This window comes from Leptosomus discolor, chromosome 1 (assembly GCF_034619465.1).
Source record: "Leptosomus discolor isolate bLepDis1 chromosome 1, bLepDis1.hap2, whole genome shotgun sequence".
Lineage (NCBI taxonomy): Eukaryota > Metazoa > Chordata > Aves > Leptosomiformes > Leptosomidae > Leptosomus > Leptosomus discolor.
In genome coordinates, this window is record NC_141391.1 from 192,706,790 (window position 1) to 192,730,429 (window position 23,640).

Below are 23,640 nucleotides of genomic sequence, written 5' to 3' on the forward strand. Positions count from 1 at the left end.
GTGGCTGCACCGCTGCACCAGAGCTAGTAGCCGGCTCCTGGGGCTAGCGCTTTCTGGACCGCTGCTTCCGTCTAGGGGCCTCTCATGGACCTTGTATCCAAAGGATCTGGCTGCTGAGTAGCTGCTTTGAATACGTTGATTTCCAGGTGCCCCGATTTATTGTCTGAACTGGCTAACCAGCCCCTGGAAAGGATATTCTGGGATGAGAAAGGGGAGGAAACAAAAAGGAAGCAGAAACATTTTTGGTTGATACTGAAAATCACGTTTAGAAATTCTGTTGCCTCAAAAATGTGTGAGCATTTGTATTTTTCTTTTCCCTCTCTATTTTAGTGGCTGGACCAGAACTGGTGCTAGATTGACTCCCTTAGCTGTAGTAGGTGTTTGGGACCATGGCAGCAGGAGTAGCAGCTTGGTTACCCTTTGCCAGGGCAGCGGCCATAGGATGGATGCCAGTGGCCACAGGTCCCATGCCAGCTGCTCCACGGCAGGAGAGGAAGCGAAGCCAGGACTCTCTGATTGTGCTGAATGTGAGTGGCATCCAGTTCCAGACATGGCTGGACACCTTGGAGCGCTACCCTGACACTCTGTTGGGCAGTTCGGAGCGGGACTTCTTCTACCACCCTGAGACACAGCAGTACTTTTTTGATCGGGACCCTGACATTTTCCGCCACATTCTCAACTTCTACCGTACTGGGAAGCTTCATTATCCCCGCCAGGAGTGCATCTCAGCTTACGATGAGGAGCTGGCCTTCTTTGGCATCATCCCTGAGATCATTGGCGACTGCTGTTACGAGGAGTACAAGGATCGCCGGCGTGAGAATGCCGAGCGCCTGCAGGATGATGCCGATCAGGATCATGCAGCTGAGAGCTCCCTGCCCTCAATGACAGCTCGACAGAGGATGTGGCGGGCCTTTGAAAACCCCCACACTAGTACACTGGCTCTGGTCTTCTACTATGTCACTGGTTTCTTCATTGCCGTCTCTGTTATTGCCAACGTGGTGGAGACAGTGCCCTGTGGGGTAAGCCCAGGTCGCATCAAAGAGCTGCCCTGTGGAGAGCGTTATGCCGTGGCTTTCTTCTGTCTGGATACTGCCTGTGTCATGATTTTCACAGTTGAATATCTCCTACGTCTGCTGGCAGCCCCTAGTCGCTACAAATTCGTGCGCAGTGTCATGAGTATCATTGATGTGGTCGCCATCATGCCGTATTACATTGGCCTGGTGATGACAGATAATGAGGATGTCAGTGGGGCTTTTGTGACACTACGAGTCTTTCGTGTCTTCAGGATCTTTAAGTTTTCCCGCCACTCACAGGGGCTGCGCATCCTGGGCTATACCCTGAAAAGTTGTGCCTCGGAGTTAGGCTTCCTTCTCTTCTCACTCACTATGGCCATCATCATCTTTGCCACTGTCATGTATTATGCAGAGAAAGGTTCATCAGCCAGCAAGTTCACCAGCATCCCTGCAGCCTTCTGGTACACCATTGTCACCATGACAACACTGGGGTAAGTGCAGCTGGTGTTTGGTTACAGCCAACATTTCAACAAGTGTATTGGCACAAACGGAAAATACTCAATTTAAAAAATTGTTGATAGAAAAAATGTGAGGGTAAGTTTTTGTTACAGAACTTTATGAATACGACTCATCACTTCTTTCTAAGTGTTTTACACATGCAACTGAGTTAAAAGTGTTGCTGGAGTTAAAAGTGTTGCTGAATTTAAAATAGCCCAAACCCCAACACAGTAGATAAACTGGAAAAGCAAACAACAAAACAAAATAAAATAATCTTGAAACTGTTTGGGTTCTTTGCAATTTTCTCTAACACTTTATTTGGTTTTGGATAGTGAAATTGGAATACTTTATGAATATCTGTGAGTTATCAGTGGATTTTTGATAGAGTAATGTGTTTGCTGACAGGAGTTGTTACAGTGTTGCTAAAGGAGTGATAATTATAAGGAGAACCCAAGTGTGATCTTTTAATTTGATCATGCATAAAAGTAGTGGAGCTGCCATTTTGTTTGAAGTGATGTATTGATGTAGACTTTGATGTTGAGTTCAGTATTATAAAGTGATTTGTTTTCGTGAAAATAAAACAGGTATAGATACCTTATTCTTTGCAAAAAATATTCCTAATGTTATTTAAGACACTGGATAAATTTCCTTTGATTTCTGTGGACTTGTAACTTGTAAATGACAAGTGTCAAACTACCCTGACTGGTGACAGATTCTGGAAAATGATCTGAAGAGGTATGAGGCATATGACAGATCAAGCATATGTCTTAAAATGTAATTCTAATGGCAATATAAACCCTTCCAGAGAATTAGGAGTTAAAAAATACCACTGTTGACATTAGACTCCAATGCAGTTTAGTGGAAAGAATGGAGATAGTATTGTTTTATAAAGTCTCAGATAGCAGAGTCATATTGTATCAGCTGATTCAGTGCACCAAGTTGTAAAATGCATTTGTCTGTAATTATAACACAGATTTAGAAGGCTGACTCATTTGACAAGACAATTTTTTGCCTTATTCTTAATTTTAAGCTGTAGAGTATCATCTATGAAACTGAAAATTTGTTGATCCCTTAGAAACTGTCTAGTTATTTAATAATTACAGATAATAAAAGACAATCTTTACACTTTCATAAAGACAAAACCCATCATTCTATTACTTGAACATTTTGCTACGTCTTGTTGGGACTGTTGAGATTTATGAAACATGTATAACTTCTAAATATAACAAAATGAAAGTGCATTATTAAACTATTATGAAAAAGTTGATTTATTATGTGCAATTGTAATTTAGGTGGGAAATGCACATATGAAATACTGGAAAAGATAAAAAGGGACTGTCTTATGCCACCATTTTTTATACAGGGCTTTTATCTTCAGCGTGATATAACAAATGAAGATAAATATAGTGCATTGTAAATATTTCATACTACTTGTAAGGGCAGGTTATGCTAAAAAGGAGTGACAAGAGCTTTGGGGATTTTAATCTGCTTTTTAGGTTCCTGGGGTTTTTTTTGGTGTTCATTTTCTTCTGGTAGTGTTAGTAGGGACAAGTTAGCAGAAGGAACAAGTTACACATGCTGACTAGTTCCATAGTCCTGTATTTTCTGATGCTAATACTTTTCGCCACATATTTTTAATTACAACTGTGATGGTTTCAACAAATTAGGTCTTAAGAATTTGCCAATATTTAGAATGTACAATCTTATTATAAAAGAGCAGGAGCTGGTCTGTGGTTTTTGTAACAAAAGCTGTTTTTTGAGTGAGTTGTTTTGGCCGTTAATGGCCCGTTTGGGCAGCTCTTGTCCATGGTACTGAACATAATTTTGTCTTCAGTTTTATGGCCCGTTCGCAGTTGATTGGGTCGTGGGTAAGGTACCTATTTGGCATTGATACGATTTGTTTTCCTTTCACAAAAACAACAAGAAAATTATTCTATAGTTGCAGGGTTTGAGGTATTATTCTAAGTAAAGTCTTCAAAAGTACTAATGAGATTTGAACATCATTAACAATCCCTTTGAATAGAGTCTAAGAACCTATTTTCAAGTTTGCAGCCATACAATATTTAGGTACTGAGGGGAAGAAAAAGGGTTAAAAGGAATGCACTCATGCTTGACTCGTTTTCGAGGTAGTTTGCACAGAGAAAGTTTTGAGTAGGTCGTGCAGAGATCCAGAGTTTCACCCTCAGAAGTTCAGATATAATTATAAGTTCAGATATGACAGACATCACAAATTTCTGGGAAATCTTTAATCAATGCATTGGATAGATGATGTGCTTTAAATAACATCATGATAACCATATAAAGATTATGTTTAAATGTTAAGTATATATTAATAATTTAAATAGAATTAACATAATAACAGCTTTGAAATCTTTTTAGTTGATGGAATAATTACACAAAAAGAGAGGGAAATTACAAGCAAAAGCAGCAAGGGTCAGTGAAAGCTCATTGTAATTAGGACTACTACCTTTGCTCTGTGCTAAAGCTTCCTGTCTGTTTACTAATCCAGAACTCCAGTTTATTTTTAATTTTAGTTTTATCTGAATTAGGGCTATATAAATGGAATCTATATGAAGAGCTTTTTTCTTTTAGCAACAAAGCTAGATGAAGTCTTTTTGTTTTAATTGACAGTAACACACAGCAGGTTATGTTAAATATTACAAAAATATATGGAAGCTAATACCGAATAATAGATTAACATAAAGTTGAGGTTTTGAGTCTTGGTGTCATTCTTATATTTTGCTAGGTAGCAAGGGTATTGAGTAAGTGACCTTTGCAATTTGGGGATTTAGTATCTTGGAAGCAGAGCTATATTTCTCAATTCTGCATGATTGCTGAGCAATTAAAGTGTCTTTAAAAAACATAGATTACATTTTTCCACAGAGTGCCAGTGATTTCAAATATTACTACTTTTTAGCCTCCAAGGATATGCCAGCTATTAACTGTTCTTGACTGCTCAACTCAAGTAGTACATAGTTGTACATAGAGATGTTATACAAAAGAAATGAAAGAAAGGGAAGAAAGGAGGAAAGGAAGAGAGAAAGAGAGAGCGAGAAAGAGATAAAGGCTGAGAGAGAGAGAGAAAGATGACTCTAGAATAACAGCATGCACTCTGCCAGAAACTGAGCTGTCTGATTTAAAATTTCAAATTAGTATTGTATCGGTATTAATTGTAGCAAAAGCAGAAATAAAGTAGGGACAAGAAGGGACAACAGAATAAAATTGAAAGAGGTGACAAAGCAGTTTGTGGAGACTGAAGATAACAATGAAAAGTATAGAAGCTAGGGGCATAAAGGTCAAGAAGCAGGGTAGTGTAAAACCTCGCAGAGAAAAAAGCTCAGGTCTACTGAATTGGGATTGGCAGACTTACATGGGGGCTTGTCATCATCTACGCCCATGATGACACAGTTACGCCACTTTCTGCTGACACCTATAACATGATAATGTAATGACTTTACTTCTGCTCTGTCTGTAGCCAGCAAATGAGCTGGAATAGCTGGTAAGGTTTCTGTGGTGTAAGGGTAATGTTTGTTTCTAAATCAGGCAGAGCTATAGTGTAGTTTATGTTTTATAAAGATATTATACTTTAAATAAGGAACACAGTGTGCTTCTGTGACTGATTCTAATGCATTCTCACTGCTATATTAAACATATATTTATAGGCTTTACACTGGGTAGCTGTGTCAAGTCATACAATACTTTTGTAGATGAGCACAATACTTTATGAAGGGAAGCTTAAAGACAAGACTATTCGTTTATTTGCTTTGATTGTATAAACTAGAGTTGTGTCTTCCAAAAAAGATAAAGCAACTATTCATTTTCGTTATTTGTTAATATAGCACTTAATGTACGAGGAATCCCATCTCAGATATTTCAAATTCTCTGAAGATTTCGTAATCGAACAGGTGACTAGATGTGACAACAGAAATCCTCAAACAGTGAACAGGGGAATAGAGTGATGGATTTCATTTTCCTGGACATCCTATTCTTTCCAGTCTTCACTCCTTTTCCATTCATTTTCTTGCATCCCTATGGGTGTATTCCATCTACTTGTTTTCTTCACTTGTCTTTACCACTTTCCATAGCCTTCCTGTTTGGGGATTTGTCTGCTGACTTGGCACCATTTCTCCCTTGTTCAAGACAAGTTTAGCGTTCATATTAAGACTCTTCTGGCTTTATTTCTTCTACTTCTTTGTTCCAGATTCCTCATTTATCCTTTACCACTAGATCAAATCTTTCATTCATCATCATTGTCATTCATTTGACCTGAACTTTCCTCATAACAGGTTTTTTTCTGACCTTTGTTTGATAGATTTTTTTCCTTATGAGCATCATAAAATTTCCACAGCATCAAATGCCACACACATTCTCTTGTTTTCATTTTCTGACCATTGTGAGTGCCTTTAGTTTCTTATGGTCTCTGCATGCTAGATGGAAAACATCCATCTCTTCAGAACTTGTGTGTAAAAGATTGAGTTCAGTAAAATCTGACAAGAGAGCACAAAATTAAAAATCTTTGTTTTGTGAACAATTTCATTAAATGTTTGAAAACACTCTTATGATGAATATTACAAATAAAGATTAGCAAAGATGGAGTATTATTTCTGTATCTTGTACCTACATATTGAATCATTCATTAATTTTGTGTTTGATGTATTCAACCCTGTTTCAAATAGCATTTCTCTATTTTTGTATTCTTGTATACAACCTAGAGAATTTTGTATTTTACAAATGTGTTTGATGTCTCAATCTATTTTCTCTTCACAGCAGAGACATTTAGCCTGAATAGTTAGAATGCTATGTAGCAGCGGAGGGACAAAGTGTAGTGTAATCACCTTCAAAGCACATTGCTAGATATTCAAAAAGGGCTTCAGGGAGAGTTCGAAATACTGAAAAGTAAGGGTCATTTTGATGGCAGTAAAAAAACCTTTATTTGTTCTCTAATAAAAAGATTATTCAAACTGTATTGGGCTGTTGTTGGCTTAACAGAGAACAGGAGTCATTATGTACTTACTTAGTTGCACTGGGAACCAGCTTTCCTCTTCAAAAAAATCCTGAAGATCTCTTAGAGGAACAGGAGTTAGCTTACTTTACTCATTTTTCTTGAGCATGAATTTCCTTACTTCAGTTATGAAGAGCATGAAAGTGATGCTTAACAAAAAGATCTTTCTACTCAGAATCTAATTTATTTGCTCCTTTGGTGGAAACAGATGGAATTTTGTTTCCTTGTTGTTGTGTGTCAAGAATAAGAACAATGTGATTGGTGTGGGCCAGGATGTAGCAAAGGAATATGCTGATTTAGTACAGCAGAACAAATTGACTCAGAGAGTAATTGTAACTGGTGCCTGATCTATTAATTATGGCCTATCATTCAACTAATCCTCAGTGAATATTGTGATTTTAGTAAAATCTTTAAGTGATTGAACACAAGAAGTGCAAAGTGAGTGATGACAATCTGTACTTGACTCACATCATTGTGCCTCTGTCTAAGAAGAAAAATTTGCAATATAAAAGCCATATAAATCTATGAATACAGTATTAGAAATAGTGCTACTGTGCAAAAAAGAAAAAAATCTGGAGATGGAAACTGTATTTCTGAACACGGGAACTTATAAATACTTCAGAAATAAAATGATTCTCCACAATAAGCTGAGAACATCTTGCAACTTCAGGGTGACAACTAACTCTTCAGACATTTGAAAGAAAGACTAATGAACTACCCCTGTTACTTGATTTTTATGCCAGTATAGTCCACTGGCAGCAGTTCATAATTTGCATCATGGTAAGCTGATGGGAGAAGAATCTGGTTCAGCAGGGGTTAAATTGATCGATTGTTCAAAAGAGGGGATATACGTTAGAAATACAAAACCAAAGTTTAGATTCATCCTTATCAGCTTTCATTAGTTAACTGACAACAGAGCTGATGGAGTGATGGAAAAGATTCTATATATTCCTATACTTAGGATTTTTTGGACAATAGATGGGAGCACAGATTCTTGTGCAAGACTTTAGTCTTTAAAACATCTTCTTTCTTTATTACTTATGCAGTGGGGGAAAGATTTTTAAATTCATAGACAGTGCTTTGAAATGATAGCTCTATGCTACATTTCCCAGAACAATAATAGTTACAATGCTTGGACGTCAACCCCTATCACAATTAGTAGCCTAAATTCTACCATTATTTCTTAAGTATTTTTTGCCAAAGCATGTGATTTTGATCTTCCTGTGCCTCTGGTAATATTGTATAATCCCCCTGTCCAGTAAAAAAGTAATGGGTTTTGTTTTGACCAAAGTACACAAAGAAATTTGCATTATTTCCACGGCATAGACTTAAATAAATGTGAATTGAGATGCTTTTGACTAGAGAACCTGATGTGCAACAGGTGTAAGTATTCTGTAGAAAAATATTGGATAAAACTATTTACTCAGGTATCTGGTGTATGAAGGCTCAGATTTAAACATGAGCACATATGAAGATCATTATTTTAGCTTCATTTAAAAAAAAAATCCAACAAGATTCAGCTCTATTATAATTCAAATGAGACTGCACTCTTTTTCTCACACCAACATAGACACGCCTTATGCATTATAAGAAGGCATATCTTAATGAACCGAGTCATCAGTACAGAGTTCATACTGCCATCAGTTCAGGTTGTAGCAGTTAAGTACATTTACAAAAGCTAACAAAACCTTGAAAGACTTGTATCTGTGTAAATACTAAAGATACAAAGTTATTATTCATATAAGGAATCGTGTTGTGTATTTAGAAAAACAATTTCCTTTCTTATGTTCCACTGTGCAGTATTGTTCCCTACTTGTCTGCAAGTCTCCCTCCTGAAGGTGAAAGCCTTTGGAGTTACAGTGTAAATGTACCTAATTCAGGCTCGATCCTGCACTGTTATAGAAAATGGCAGGTTGCCTAAAAATCTACAAAAATGTTATTAATATGAACAAAGTAAAATTTTGCATCTTTAAGGTATTTAGGAGCAGTATTTTGCATTCCCCATTTTTTCAGTTTCATCCATGTTATGGTTTCTTTGATCTGTTTGTCTTAACAGTGAAGTCAAGTCTTAAGGTACAGAGATCTCCTAGGTTTATTAGTTTATAGCAGCCAAACACTGCAAGGAGGATTTTTAAAGGCATTTAGGTGTCTGAAGATGCAGATAGGCACCCACCTTGAATTCTCAAAAGAGGCTTAGGTGCTTAGAAACACAGAGGAGAACAGTTGAAAGCAAGTAAGCTGCAAAACTAGGTACCTAGTCACCTTAGAAAACATAGTCTTATGTGCGCAAGAATAGCTGCTAGGCTAAGTAAAGTAGTGTACTGAAACTCTGGGTATGTCCTACCCCAATCAGAATCACATGGATCTTACAAGGGTTCAGGTCTTGTTAAAATACAGTATGCCCTATAGGCACTTAGGGCTGTAGAAGGAGATATTCTTAGGAAAGTGAAATAAGTAATTCAAGAAAAAAATAGGGGGTAATATGACTGAAAGAGTAATGAAAAGCATCCAAGGGAAAATATATTTTTAATCCTAATTTTCTGTTTCCAAACCAACAGTTCAGCATGAAAACATGTGTAAGAAATGTGAGTTATGACATGCAAGTACTGTTAAATTAATGAAAATATTTCTGGAAACTGGGTGCAAAATTATAAAGCAGCATTAGAGAGGAGATTACTTTTTGTTTTTTCCAAAGAAACATCCAACCTGAGGATTTATTGGTTTCAATAGGTCTCATATTTAGCTTATATACAGTAAATTTGTTAAGATGCTGATGTGTGGTAAGAAAAGGTAAACTGTAATTGTTAGTTATGACCACTGCAAATTCATCCCCTTCTCTGGTGTGCTGGAAAATATTTTTATTTTGTCTCTATTTGATTTTTTTTTACATATATTGTTTGTAGACTTAAGTAGGACATTTGAGAAGTACTTTGCCTGCATTGGCCTTTTCTTTTTTTTCAATAATGGACTTTGTATGCATAGTCTACAGCTCTGCTAGTTGATTTTTATCTTAATGTATATTCCTAAGTGAAACATCTATAAAACACATTTCCCTGATTTTTCCTGATTTTTTGTATAAAAAGTTATTTTCTTGAGGTAAGCATCTTGTATCACAGTTCTTTCTCTTTGAGGAGACAGTGATTTGTGAGTTTACTCTTAACCAGATGGTGTCTAGCTCAGCTTTGTACTAACTACCACTTGCACTAAAGCTTCATATCAAAAATTAACATGTAAAGCAGAACTCCAAATATTAAGAAAGTTTGCATGTTTTTAAAAATATTATGTAATATAACATGTTAAAACAAAAGTGCTATAAAATCTGTATCTGCATAAATAAATTTGGCTGTTAGACTATTGAAGACTCAGTTTCCTTAGACAGATAAAACTTCTTGTGGTGTAACAGACAATGTAAACTTCTAGGAATCTATTTAATTAGTCTGAGTACTTTGGTAAATTAAAATAAAGTAACTATATTCCACTACAGTTTTTAAATTACCTTGGATAAAAAAATAACTGTGAAACTCCATAAAGGTACTTATAATGATCTAATTTTATGATAATACATTTACATGCTTTGATTAATTATTATTTTGGAAAAAAAATGTTTGAGGCAAACCCCCAACTTTCTTCAAATGTGTATCCAGAGACATGGGGGTTTTTTTTGCATTGTACTGGCAAATTCTCAAAATATTTTGGCTGATATAGTCATTCAAGTTATCACTTGCAAGCTTGGCCATCCAGGCATTCCTTGTAAATGGCTGAGAGTCAGACTGTGAGGTTGTGAAGGATGTAATTTAACATTTAATAGCTCACAGTCTGAAGGTGTCTGCTGCATCCTAACCCGCTGCTTCTTTCAGTAAGATGGACCAAAACAGTTTTCTGTGTGAGAGCATATGCAATGTGAGTGGAATCCTTAACTTTTCATTGTTCTTACTGATCATTCCCCCCCTTTTATATCATCCAAAAGAGGAATTTTACTTCTGTGTTAGTGGCCTTGCTTTCAGTTTCTGCAACTTTCATCTCTCCTGCTTGCAGCCAGTTAACAATTGCCTGACAATCCTTATCAGCTATGGACAGCAACTACTGCACTGTGCAGGGTTGCTTAGGAACAAAATTGATGCTCTTTGACATGGTGGATTACACCTGCAACATGCTGGTCCCCAAACTCTCCTACTTCCCACAGAGGAATGAAAAGCAGAAAGGTTGAAGATGCTTTCCAAATCTAACTGTGAAGAGGGTGTGTACTTATTTTTTTTAGGATATCTAATCATTTCATTGTTGCTAAATAACAGGTTAAGAATTGTGGCCTTTCTACTGAAAGCATAGCAGTACTAAAAAGTCTTTAGTAACTACTCCTTTTAACAGCAACTTTGTAATTTGAATGCCACGATATCTTGTATCACTTATAGAATTGAGATTTTTTTTAGCTTTCCTAAGCTTTTTGATTGGCTTTGGTTATTGATACATTTGTTTAAAAGTTGATCAAATCCATGTTGAGACATGGATATCATGGACTAGGGACAGGCAGAACTAGACATAGTATATACAACTATTCTCATACACATAATGAGAGCTATATAAGTTATAGATGAAGCTATTTCTTGTGTTTATTTGATATGTATTTATATAAAATGAAACTTAGAATATTTGCATTGTAAACTCTACAGTGATTTGGTATTTAGTTAGTATTTACCTTTTTGGCACCTGGATGAAAAACTTCAAAGAGTACAAATTGAAGCTTCCCCATAGACAGATGCTTTAGAGTAAATCCATCCACAGACTGGCTTAGTGATGTTGAAAGCTCAGTGTTAGTTATTTTCCAAGTGAAAGGGAAGCTTAAGTTTTATCTGATTTGCTTGTGAACACAGTAATCAACCTATAGGAAGTTGCTGCTAACGTGAAGCTTTGGCTGCAGTGATCATGAAATGTTAGAATTCAAGATAATCAAGGAACAAGGAAAGTACGCAGCAAGCTCATTACCCTGGATTTCAAGAGAGCAGACTTCAACCTCTTCAGGGATCTGCTTAGTGGAGTACCGTGGGATGAAGCCCTGAAGGGGAGAGGGGCACAAGAAACCTGGTCCATATTCGAGGACCACCTCCTCCGAGTCCAGGAACAATGCATTCTGAAAAGGAGGAAGGCAGGCAAGAATGCCAGGAGGCCTGTGTGGATGGACAAGGAACTCCTGGACACACTTAAAGACAATGGAAAATGTGGAGGTGATTGGTGGCAACCAACATGGCTTCACCAAAGGAAAATCCTGCCTGATGAATCTAGTGGCCTTTTATGATGGAGTTACAGCACAATTGACAAGGGAACTGATTTCGTCTGTCTGGATTTGTGCAAAGCCTGCGACACTGTCCTGCACAAAATCCTGGTGTCCAAATTGGAAAGACATGGATTTGACAGTTGGACCACTCTTTGAATAAGGAATTGGCTGGAAGGTCACACTCAAAGAGTTGCAATCAGTGGCTCGATGTCTGAGTAGAGACCAGTGACAAGTGGTGTTTCTCAGGGATCCGTACTGAGAGCGGTGCTGTTTAACATCTTTGTGGTGACATGGATGGTGGCATCGAGTGCACCCTCAGCAAGTTTGCTGATGACACCAAGTTGCGTGGTGAGGTCGACACGCTGGAGGGAAGGGAGGCCATCCAGAGGGACCTGGACAGGCTGGAGAGGTGGGCCCAGGCCAACCTCATGAATTTTAACAAGGCCAAGTGTAAGGTCCTGCACCTGGGTCGAGACAATCCCAAGCACAGATAAAGGCTGGGCAATGAGCAGATGAGAGCAGTCCTGGGGAGAAGGACTTGGGCGTGCTGGTGGATGATAGGATGAACGTGAGCCAACAGTGGGTGCTTGCAGCCCAAAAAGCCAATTGCATTCTGGGCGGCATCAAAAGATGTGTGGCCAACAGGTCACAGGAGGTGATTCTGCCCCTCTAGTCTGCTCTGGTGAGACCCCACTTGGAATACTTTGTCCAGCTCTGGAGCTCCCAACACAAGAAAGACATGGAGCTGTTGGAGTGAGTCCAGAGGAGGGCTGTCAAGATGGTCAGAGGGTTGGAACACCTTTCCTACAAGGACAGGCTGAGAGACTTGGGCCTGTTCAGCCTGGAAAAGAGAAGGCTCTGGGGAGACCTTCTAGCAGCCTTCCAGTACCTGAAGGGGGCCTACAAGAAGGCTGAGGAGGGACTTTTTACAAGGGTCTGCAGTGATAGGACAAGGGGTAATGGTTGGAATCTGGGAGAGGGCAGGTTTAGACTAGATACAAGGAAGAAGTTCTTCACCCTGAGGGTGGTGAGACACTGGAACAGGAAGTGGTGGATGGTCCATCCCTGGAAGTGTTCAAGGCCAGGCTGGATGGAGCCTTGAGCAACCTGGTCTAGTGGGAGATGTCCCTGCCATGGCAGGGGGCTTGGAACTAGATGATCTTTGAGGTCCCTTCCAACCCAAACTGTTCTATGATTCTATGATGTTAATCTGTGTCAAAAGGTGCTGAGTTTTAGAGGTAAATATTATAAAGGAAGCTCCTTACAAAAAAAACAAACATGTGTTATGTGATACATATTACATTGGCCTGGCACCTGCAAACAATGCCTGGAGAGTACTGCACAAATCTGTTTTGATGCAACCGTCTTCTGGCCACTCTCTGCCCTGAGCCCTCTTTGCACCATCAGTACAGCACGATGTCTGTCTGTCAGGCAGTGATCCATGGAGTGGATTTATAGTGTGTTTGGCCATGCAGTAGGAAAGTGGTTGTGGGGTTTGCAAGACTTTTCCAGAAGATATGTGAGCTTTCTGTATTCATCCACATAGCCACCGGATTTAGTGTGCACTGTTTGCTACATCTTTGCAAACAAATTAAATAAATACAGAGAAATTGCTAGATGATGTGGAATACTGGACAGAACAATGGGTTGAACTATGGATTTGGATCCATGTAAGTGTAATTGAAAGATACTCATATCAAAAGGCTGAAAACAGGTGGATTCATGTCTTCAGTGTCTGTCGTGTATCTTTTGCCTTAATATTCTTTCTGATACCTATTTTCCAGCTCACTAGCTGTACTCAGAATTTCCTTTGTTTTCAAAGCAAACAAATCCAAATACAGCCGATAGGTTTCCTTAAATAAGCCTTTCATGTTGTCTGTATACAGTTCTTCCCTAGTCCCTGTGTTTGTGTGGAAGGATATAGCTATAGAATTTATAGATCGTGTCTTAGGTGTTGGGGTTTTTAAAGGAGACAATCAGTACATACAACTCTTTTAAAGGAGACACATAGAACATCCTTTTTTTTAAAAAAAGAGACAATCAGGACATACTGCACAATAGAATTATTATAGAAGAATCTGGAGGTGGAATTCAAACTTATTTCTTTGCCAGTTGCTTACCATCTCTGGAAGGTATTTATAAGCCTTAACTTACTCCTCCAAAAGTTAAATCCTTCTGAACTAGTCATCCTTGTCTCAGTTGGGAGGTAATGAAGAGAGGCAGGCATCTGGAGGTGCTCATTCCTCTGCACAGAGTCTAAATGAAATTTATTCTGATTAGCAGAGACTTAAATATTTAAATACCAAGTGAAATGGATGAGATAAATCCCAACGTCATGTCTAGTTGGTTTGGTCTAGTCTCCTTGTTCCCAGTTATATAACTCTGAAAGGCCCATAACATATTCCTTTCGAAGATTGTAGCAGAGTGCGTGCTTGGGATTTGATGACGTTTCCCACAAAAAACTCAAAATATTCTTGTTTTGTGTAACCCTCAAGGTCACTTCAGTGCTTTTGCCAATTTTTTGGCCTTTTCCAAACAAAACAAAAAAATATTTAAGTTCGAAAAAAAAATAATAAGGAATTTGAATTTCTCTACTGGTTTAGAAGAAGCTTCCAGGAAACTGAAAGAAACATTTAAGTAAGTATCCACTGTAATTTTCTGCAGGAAGGAAGTACTTCTTTAAATAGCAATGCTTTTGAATTAAGATATGGAGAGCTTGAAAACCTTCACTTCAAAGGGTTGTAAACTATTCCTGTTCTTCTAAAGAATGAACATGTTGGTCTTGTTAACTGTTTCACCACTGTCCACTTTTAAAGTGCGCCAGTGGAGAGGTATCAGGCATATTCCTCCGTGCCATTATTCTAGTGTCTTCCAGGAGCTGTCAGACCTCTGGCCTGCAGTTAGGCATTGCCAGTGCATAGCTCTGAAGCAGACCGAAAACCTTAGAGACACACTAAAATAAATTTCAGTGGGGACACTCTCCTCACTGCAGTATTCATTTTCATATTTAATTCAATTTACAAATTACCATTTTCTTTAAAGCTGCCTCCAGACTCGAGCACTGCAGAATCTTGGGGGCCTCAAGAGAGGATTATGGTCAAAACTGCTTCAGAGTTTGTGTCTTTCTCATTTACCTTGTGAACTTTGTTCACTTCTCTGCAAATCATACCAATCTCTCTGGTGAGGAAATTCTGTAATTTGGTATGAAATCCTGTTATCAACAATGATTTGGTTTAACTCATTTTAGTTCATCTTCATGTTCTGCTTGTTCAGAGCAGCAAATCTCAAATCTGCCAGCTAGTACAGTTCTATACTAGTGTGAAATAACCACATTTCCTTCAGTATGTTTCTCTTTTGTGTAAGATCTCATGGAATTATGTTCCTTTATGCATTAAATGGCATATTAAACTTTTCTCTTTTTTTTTTTTTTTTTTTTTTTTTTTGTGGAAAGAGATGAATAAAACGCAGAAGAAATAATATTTCCTCTTTTTTCCTCTCAACTGAGCAGGTTTATCATAAACTTCCAAACAATCTCTAAAGCAAAAGTGCTGTACTGCACCACTGCACCACTACAGAAAGTTTGCTTCTCCTTTGAGGGGCAACAGTGGTAATTTCATAATTTGTGGAAATTAATTTTGATTTAATGATACTTAAAAAATAGTACTCCTCCCATTTGCTGTTCAAGTAAATGCTTTTTACAGGCTTGAAGAGTGATGATGTTAATGGGAGAGAATGTAGGCTCTTTCTTAAGCTTCTTGCTTAATTCTAAGTTGTCCTTGGAACAAGTCCTTGTGTGAAGACAAGTTTATTTACATACATCTGAGACTTGATGTGATATTTTTGATATGCTAACCACTTTTCTGCTGTCTTAAGAAACAGACTGAGAACAGGGACCCATGCAACATGTCTGCAGAGAAATTATTTGCCTAATTAGCTTTCTAGGGAAAGATAGATGAAAACAGTGTTAGAAATATGAATAGCTAGTCCTTCAAGAGAGCAGCCTGATAGTGACTGCTGTTCTGCACCGGGATGAGGTGGTGAGGTATGAGGGAGAGAGACATAGTGCATGATTCTTTCTAGATCTTGATAAGAAAGGCCCAACAACAAATGGTTTAATAAAACAATAAAATAGAGTTTTAATAAGATAGAGTAAAAAAGGAATATAGATAGCTAGTAAATCTTATGTCCTTTCAGATTCTAGGAACCATGCATTCATGTAGCATTGGATGGATTTTCCCATGGCGTGCTGCACAGATGCCGTCCATGGAGAGAACCTGACTGGGAAACCACAGTATGTGGAAGAGTTAGTGATCCACGTAACAGTGAAACTGCCTAAGTTTGATAAAAACATTTGATAAAAGCAAAATATAGTTGGAAAATATAATTTATGAATTTCCTGTTTCCAAAAATCTGTGAATGAAAACCACTTATCCTTTATTCATTTTTGTTTAGAAACGTAGAACAAAATTTTGAAATTAAATTACACATTTGGATTGTTTGATTAGGGATTTCAAATCAAGGCAATTTTGACTTTTCATCCATACGTTGAATGGAGAATACTTTTAAGAAACTGTGCTATGAGAGAACAATTTCATCTTATGATGAAAGACCACGTTCCAGCCTTGTTGATTCTTTTTTGGATGCAAAAACAGTTAGAAAAATTAAAGGCAAAATATCCACCAGTGCACATCAAATACAAAAGATACAACATCTGTCTTGAGAAGTCCTTAAGCTGCAGGTTGCTGAAAGCTGAGAAGGTATAATAGCGGAAGGATCACTATATTCTTGCCTTTGCTTATGTCCTACCCATGGCATTTACTTCTGGCCATTGATGGGGTATTGGGCTAAATGGCTCCTTCATCTCACCCTCACATGTTCTCAGTTAATGGAAATGACTTCACTGTGGGTTGGATCCAGCTTAAATTAGGGAAATAAACTGGTTTATACTTTTTTCCTAAATTCTTTTAAAGAACTGTGGGCAATGGATAAAAGATAGCTATTCTTAAGTACCAAAGGTTCAGAGGGTCCAAGAATATCATAGAGCTTGAAAACTGTTCAAATAGGAAAACAGCTGCTTTAAACTCACAGTTATTTCTTACAACTCTATTTTGTTCAGCTATTTATATAATCAAAGGTCATAATCTACAAGGTGATGAAAACTTATGTCAGCTTCAAAACACTTAAACTTAATAAGCATTTCAATGGAAGAAGAATAAATGCTGCAGCACCTGGGACTGCTGAATGCCTTGCAGGATTTAGTGCTATTCATTTGATCCAAAGCCCATAGAAATCAGAGACTTGGATTTGACCTGAGAGGTCTTTGCATCAAGCTTGTGTATGAACAACTCTAGCAACATATTGACCAGGACAACAATTATTTATTTGAATTATCTCACTCCATGGCAGAGCAACAGGGATTCCTGCAATATATATATATTGCTATCAGTACTTTATACAGAGATAGGGTGAAAAAAGCAAAAGATAAAGTTTAGTTATATTTATTGAAGCATAGTTTCATCATCAGAAAAACGGTAAGATAATAGATTCCAACATCTGATGTAACAGGTTTATTCTGTCCGCAGTTTATCAAGAGGAAACTCCTCATGAGAAGCAAATAATACAGCATCTCCTCTGGTTACATGGAGATTGAGTCATACATGGGATTCCTCCCCAAGTATTTCACAGAAATTGGTCATAATCAACACTGGAGTAGGGCATTTGTGGAGTTTTTTACAGTTAAAAAGGGAACAAGTTGGCATATTTTTTCCTTAGCTTATCAAAGTCTTGTTAACTCACAGAAACTTTCAGGCAACCTTGAAAGGATATCACACATTAATAGCATCAGAGAACATGACAGCCAGAGCCTGATGTAACTAATTTTGGACTGGTGTAACAGTGCTATTTAGAGCAATAAGGGTTTTATCTGTTGGTTTATCTGTTTACTAAAATAGTCAGTGAAAAATATGCCATATATTACATCTCCTTACTATCCTGCTGGTATAAAGTACTTTTAAACTGATAGTTCTCGCTGTATTTTGGGATTGACCTACTTAACTATATTAGAATAAGGTCATATATAAAATGGGCATAAAGAAGAAATATTCAGTTCCCTAACAAGAATCTGTCAAACACTCAGTTAAAATGGATGGCTGGCTGAGACCCCTATGTATCAACGGCACAATGATTATTATATGCACTTCTATGCTTGCTTGCCTTTCCACATTCAAATCTGTCACTCCCAGTGAGAAGGTCCGCACTTTCTTAGGTTCCTCCCATATGTGATGACCATTAGCTAAATAATTTGTTTAATGCAAAACAAATAAACTTGCAGATAACTTTTTTTTCTGATGTGAGACACAAATGCCAATGCTCTGAAAGTCCTGGAAGAAGCAGTAAGAGAAAGTAGATTTTATTCTTAGGTTTTATTCTGTTTGAGAGCACATTGCAGCTTTGTTGATATGGATGCACTGCATGAGTGACTTTATGCATATTCACAACTGTTTCTTGGAAGGAAATGGCTTATTAAACAGTAATCATATAGCATGTGTAAATGAGTTTTGTGGATAAACACATATCTTCATCCTCATTGCCTGAGATGAGTTGTTGACTAAAAAAGTTGACAGCATTTACTCTTCCAGGAATTTTACCAATCATCTTATGTCTGATTTCCTTTTCTGCCTGAGAAATTTAATTTTCCTTATCTCATATATAAATAACGCTGATTTTTCTCTGTTCCTCTTGAATCACGTACTTGAAAAAAAGAGAACAGATTTTTCATCTGTTCAGGAGTGTCTAAATATGAGCCTAGGTGAGATCTCAAATATGTGTCTACTTTCAGGTAACCTAAATCACTTTCTAGACTCATTGACCGCAAAGACTGCAGTGGGAGATTCAACACTAACTTATATGCAAAAACCTGCGTGCACACACCAAAGGTGTTCACTTTCTATTTGAATCCCATTCCAGGACAGCAAAGTGAACTGACCATGATGTCAGAGCTATGAATTCTTTGTCTGGTTTGGTTTATTTTTTTTTCCTTTGGGGTCCTGTTCTGCGTGGTGATCTAAATGCGGTTTAACTGCTCATTATTCCATTTTCAAGCTTCTTTCCCCAAGCCGCTTTTTCCTAATGGCATTGTCCACTAAAACAGAGTGACAGCAACTTTCTTGGGTGAAAGGACACAGAATATATTAATAGATCACCTCAGAAAATTTGGTACCCATATTCTCTTGAGGCATTATGGTTATACTACAATAGCCTCTGTACAAGTCTTTATGAGTCCTGGGTAAATATTTTTCTGCTGATTGAATAGAAAGAGTGAAAACATAAAAAATTCACAGCATTTAAATCTTCCACCCTTAATAGTCAGTGGAAAACACAGCTGAAATGATATTCCAAGATATAAGATATTGCCAGAAGAAAAAACATGTAGAGGAATATTATGGAACTGTGCTACAAGATAGTGAAATGAAATGGAAGAAGCAACAGCAAATAAAACTAAAGAAATATATATAATGAACAGTATGTCTTATGATAAAAAAAGGCTACTAGAAAGTACAGGTGAGACTATACTTACTGTACTTGAAAACTACTGATAAATATTTTGTCTTTCTAAATGTAGAAGTAGTGTCATGCTAGTTTCTTTTCACTTGTGAAAGTCTTATTGATCTAATAAAAAAGAGTAATATTTTTCAACTGTGTTTTTTTTTTTTTTCCTAAGCAGCAATATAGATAAATGGGTGGGAGAGTTCATTCTTTCTACCAGCATTTGGCTTTGGAGGCAAAGCCCACAGGAGCTAATGGAAAGGTTTTAATTTTCTTCAACAGGCTTTCGTTCAGAATTCTAGGTATGTCTTACAGTATATAATCTAACATTTCTATGTTATTAGTTCATAACCTTAAAATAACTTATTCCAATGGGGACTGGAGTGTTGGATTTTTCCCACATGAAATCCAAAGTAAAAGTTTTGACCTGCTTTCCTTATCAGAAAGGAAGACAACTCTCTTATGATAGACTGGTGGAAATGTTAATGAAAGCTGAAAACACTGACGGAATTTTTGATTTTTTAAATGTTAAATGTGTCATGGAAAGGTTTACTTACTTTATGTAATCCACTCCAAAATGTGTGTCTCAGCCGTCAGGTTGGAACATATCAACGTGTAAAATATGAAATTACTCTTCAGGGCTGAGGCAAACTCTAATAGTTAGATGCTGTGCAAGCTTCTGAGACTAGACACCGTGACGATTTTGTAGGCATCTCATTAACGAATTGTAGTGCTGAAGCATGCTCTGCTTTACTTATTTATTGAAGAGATAATGGGAAATAACTGGTTTCTTTGTGAAGTCGTAAATAATATGACAGAAGGATATTAAATGCACTGAGATGTGACAGAAAAGCTAAAAACTTGTGGGGTTTAGTATTTTATGGTGCCAGTTCTTTTTTACCAGTACATGTAAAACCAACAGATATGTTTTAGCTGGTTTTGTGAACAATTATCAATTCAGTGCTCTAGCTGCTGAAATGTGGGTGTCTTAAATCATAAACAGTATCTCAGTTTTGCTATTTTGCAGTAACATTCAGAAGTTACTAAAGAATAAATCACCTTCCTTTTTTATTTTATTTGTTTCTTTAGGTCTTTTTCAATTTTTGTTTTATACAGAGATATTGTTCCTCTATTTTTAAATTTCTGATATGAAATACTGGCTCTACAAAGTATAAACATTTCTGACATTAATTCTGTGCATCCTTTGTTCTCTGTGGGAGTCCTTTCCGCACGCAAACATACACACAAGGTCCACTGTGTCTTCTCAGTACTTTGCACACTTGATTAAAATAAAAGCTAGCTTTTTTTCTCTCTCTGTGTGTGCATGTGTGTGTGTGTGTGTGGTTGAACTAAAGAGAGAAAAATGTGTTTTCTTCTGGAGTTCAGACATAGCACTGAGATTGAGGTAGCACTGTCCTCTCCTGTCTTCATTCCTATTCTTTTCACTAAAAGATTTATCATGCAGTCTATTGCAAGTTTCCTCAGAGACTCTGGTGATTAAAGAAGTAGCAATCTCATTGGTTAGTCTTGGGAATATTTCTAAGTGTCATGAACCCACAATTCTTTACCCTAGGTTTGACTCAACATTTAGCATTGTCCTGGTTTCAGCTGGGATAGAGCTAATTTTTCTTCTTAGTAGTTAGAACAGTGCTGTGCTTTGGATTCAGTATGGAAATTGTATGAGAAGAATGTTGATAAAGTACTGATGTTTTTAGTTGTTGCTAGGAAATCAATGACTTTTCAACTTCCCATGTCTTGCTAGTGTGCAGGTGCATAAGAAGCTGGGAGGGAGCATAGCCAGAGCAACAAACCCAAACTCGCCAATGGAATATTCTATAGCATACAATGTCATGCTCAGATATAGATGAGGGTGGTCCAGGAAGCTGGGGCTCTTCCAGGATTGCAGTTTCAGGATCTTCTCTCCTCCGGGATTGCTGGCTGGGAACAAGCTGGGCATTGGTCAGTGGGTGGTGAGCAATTGCATTATGCATCACTCATTTGTATATTCTATTATTACTATTATTATCTTAATTTTATCTTATTTCAATTATTAAATGGTTTTTACTCAACCTATGAGTCTCCTTACCTCTATTCCTCCAATTCTGTCCCCCATCCCCTGGGGCAGGGGAGGGTGAGGAAGTGGCTACATGGTGTTTGATGAGTTCAAACCACAACAAGCATGAAGCTAGAGCAGTGCAGCCGTTTCTACTTATGTTTTTATACCCTGTCTGTCTTCATGGTACACAAGCACCAATATTGTAAACATGCTTCTACAATTTGAACAAATTATTTTTCCTTTAGCAATAGGAGCTCCTTCAGGGTTGGTAGTTTAGACTGTTGCAGCTGGCCAGTGTTGAGGTCACAATGTGTGGGTCTCGGCCACTATGCCAGTGTGAATTTTGTCTATGCAAAGCATTTTATGGTTTTATAGTGTCCATCACCATATCACCTAAAGACCTTCTGAAGCATGACTTTTTTATTGGAGGAGTTCTAAGCATTTTCGTGTGGGGTGACGAGCCTTGTTGCTTGTTTATCCTACTTACAACACTTTTGTAGCAGTGTAAATCCATTGTTTCATGAGCTACTCCTAGTCTACCGTAATGTGAAAATAGGCTGAGGCCTGATCTGTCATGCTTAGCACTGCCAGCAAAGTACATTTTGAATTCTTTTGAAGTAGTGGGATGTAGGAAACAGGTGAAGCAATTCTATCGTGATTCAAGAGATGTATATATAAAAATATAATGTTAGAAACAATTTTCATCAACCATTCCAACTATTAAGTGATGCTTATTACTGTAACTTGAAATTTCTCTTTGGGGCCAACAATGCCATAATGACTTAAGAAAATGAAGTATGTTTTTCATTGAGCAATGGCATGGTGACTTGGTGGTCCATACTACACTTGCAAAAAGCAGAGTTTCATCTCCAATTGTTCAGATAATTGAGAAGCCATTGGATAAAATATAACTTAGTTCTGGAAAAAAAAATTACAGACAGTTTTTCTCATAAATTTTAGAGGACTATAGAACTCTTGATCTGGAAGTACAGCAGATAAGACACACTCATGTTGTGATCATATATAGCAAAAAGGACAATTTACTATTTCTGAAGTTATCCGTCCATTTCTGCTAGCTGTTTCATAGGTACTATTGTTTTAACTAAATTTTCCTTGTTTGCACGTTTTGGATCACCCTTCAGGGGAAAAAAAAAAAACAAAATGAATGGTTCTTTTGAAATGTCAGTTCTCCAAGTGAGCAAGCTGTGGACTTCTAGTATGAAATATTCTACTTTTTGAAAAGTTACCAAGAAGTTATGTCTCGAGTCTATTATTTATATAATAAATTGAAAGATCCAGAATGCAACCTGCGGGCCTAATTTTGATACTATGTATGTTGTTGTAACTCTTTTTCAAGCTGGTTGGGAGGTCTCTGAGACACAAAGCCTTTAACAGTTTATTTCTACCAGCAAACCATTCAATTAAGCAGCCACACATGGATAATCAAGGATAATAAATGGAGACCCTTGCTTGGAGTATTGAGTAAAAGAGGTAGTAGATTGGATCACTGTTGTATTTTGCCACAAGTGGTTTGTGGTAGAATAACTCTAGGTTCATTACTTTCCATATTTAATATTGTTACAAGCTATTTCAACAGAATCACGCAGAATCACAGAATGGTAGGAGTTGGAAGGGACCTCTGGAGATCATCTGGTCCAACTCCCCCACCAAAGCAGGTTCGCCTACAGTAGGTCACACAAGAACATGTCCAGACAGGTTTTGAATATCTCCAGAGAAGGAGACTCCACAGCCTCTCTGGGCAGCCTGTTCCAGTGCTCTGCAACCCTCAGAGTAAAGAATTTCCTCCTCATTACCAAATTCCAAATATTATGTTTCAGAAAAAATGCACCTAACATTAGTTTGTAATTTCTAGATCAATTTTTTATTGAGAATAATATTGGATATACATTAAAATACCATATAACAGTTCTAATTATCAAAAGTAGTAGCTGTTCATTAATTGTATCAAGTATTAGGTGTAATTTTAATATACATTTTGCCTCTTCTTTCTTCTGAGATAGTAGTTATAGACCCAGATAGCAAATATTCACATTGCTGTGTAGCTTGCTTTAATTTCCTCTGACCAGTTATAGGTTTTGAATAAGCTGATTGAAAAAAGAGAATAAAGTATTATTTTGTATGGTAAATTTTATTACGGTTTAAAAACGTATGAGGTACATAGCATGTCTAAAGCATTTCTGTGTTCAAATGTGGTGGAAGACTTTCTTTTTTCAATATATATGATGTATTAAAAATA

General features: G+C 37.3%; 1 protein-coding gene across 1 annotated transcript in view; it reads left to right on the plus strand.

Moving 5' to 3' along the window:
- Positions 1-389: 389 nt before the first annotated feature.
- Positions 390-23,640, plus strand: part of KCND2 (potassium voltage-gated channel subfamily D member 2) — a 276,616-nt gene continuing 253,365 nt past the window's right edge. The window contains exon 1 of the mRNA XM_086473175.1: positions 390-1,504. Coding sequence (XP_086329301.1) covers positions 390-1,504 — 1,115 coding nt within the window. The remainder of the gene's footprint in view (positions 1,505-23,640) is intronic.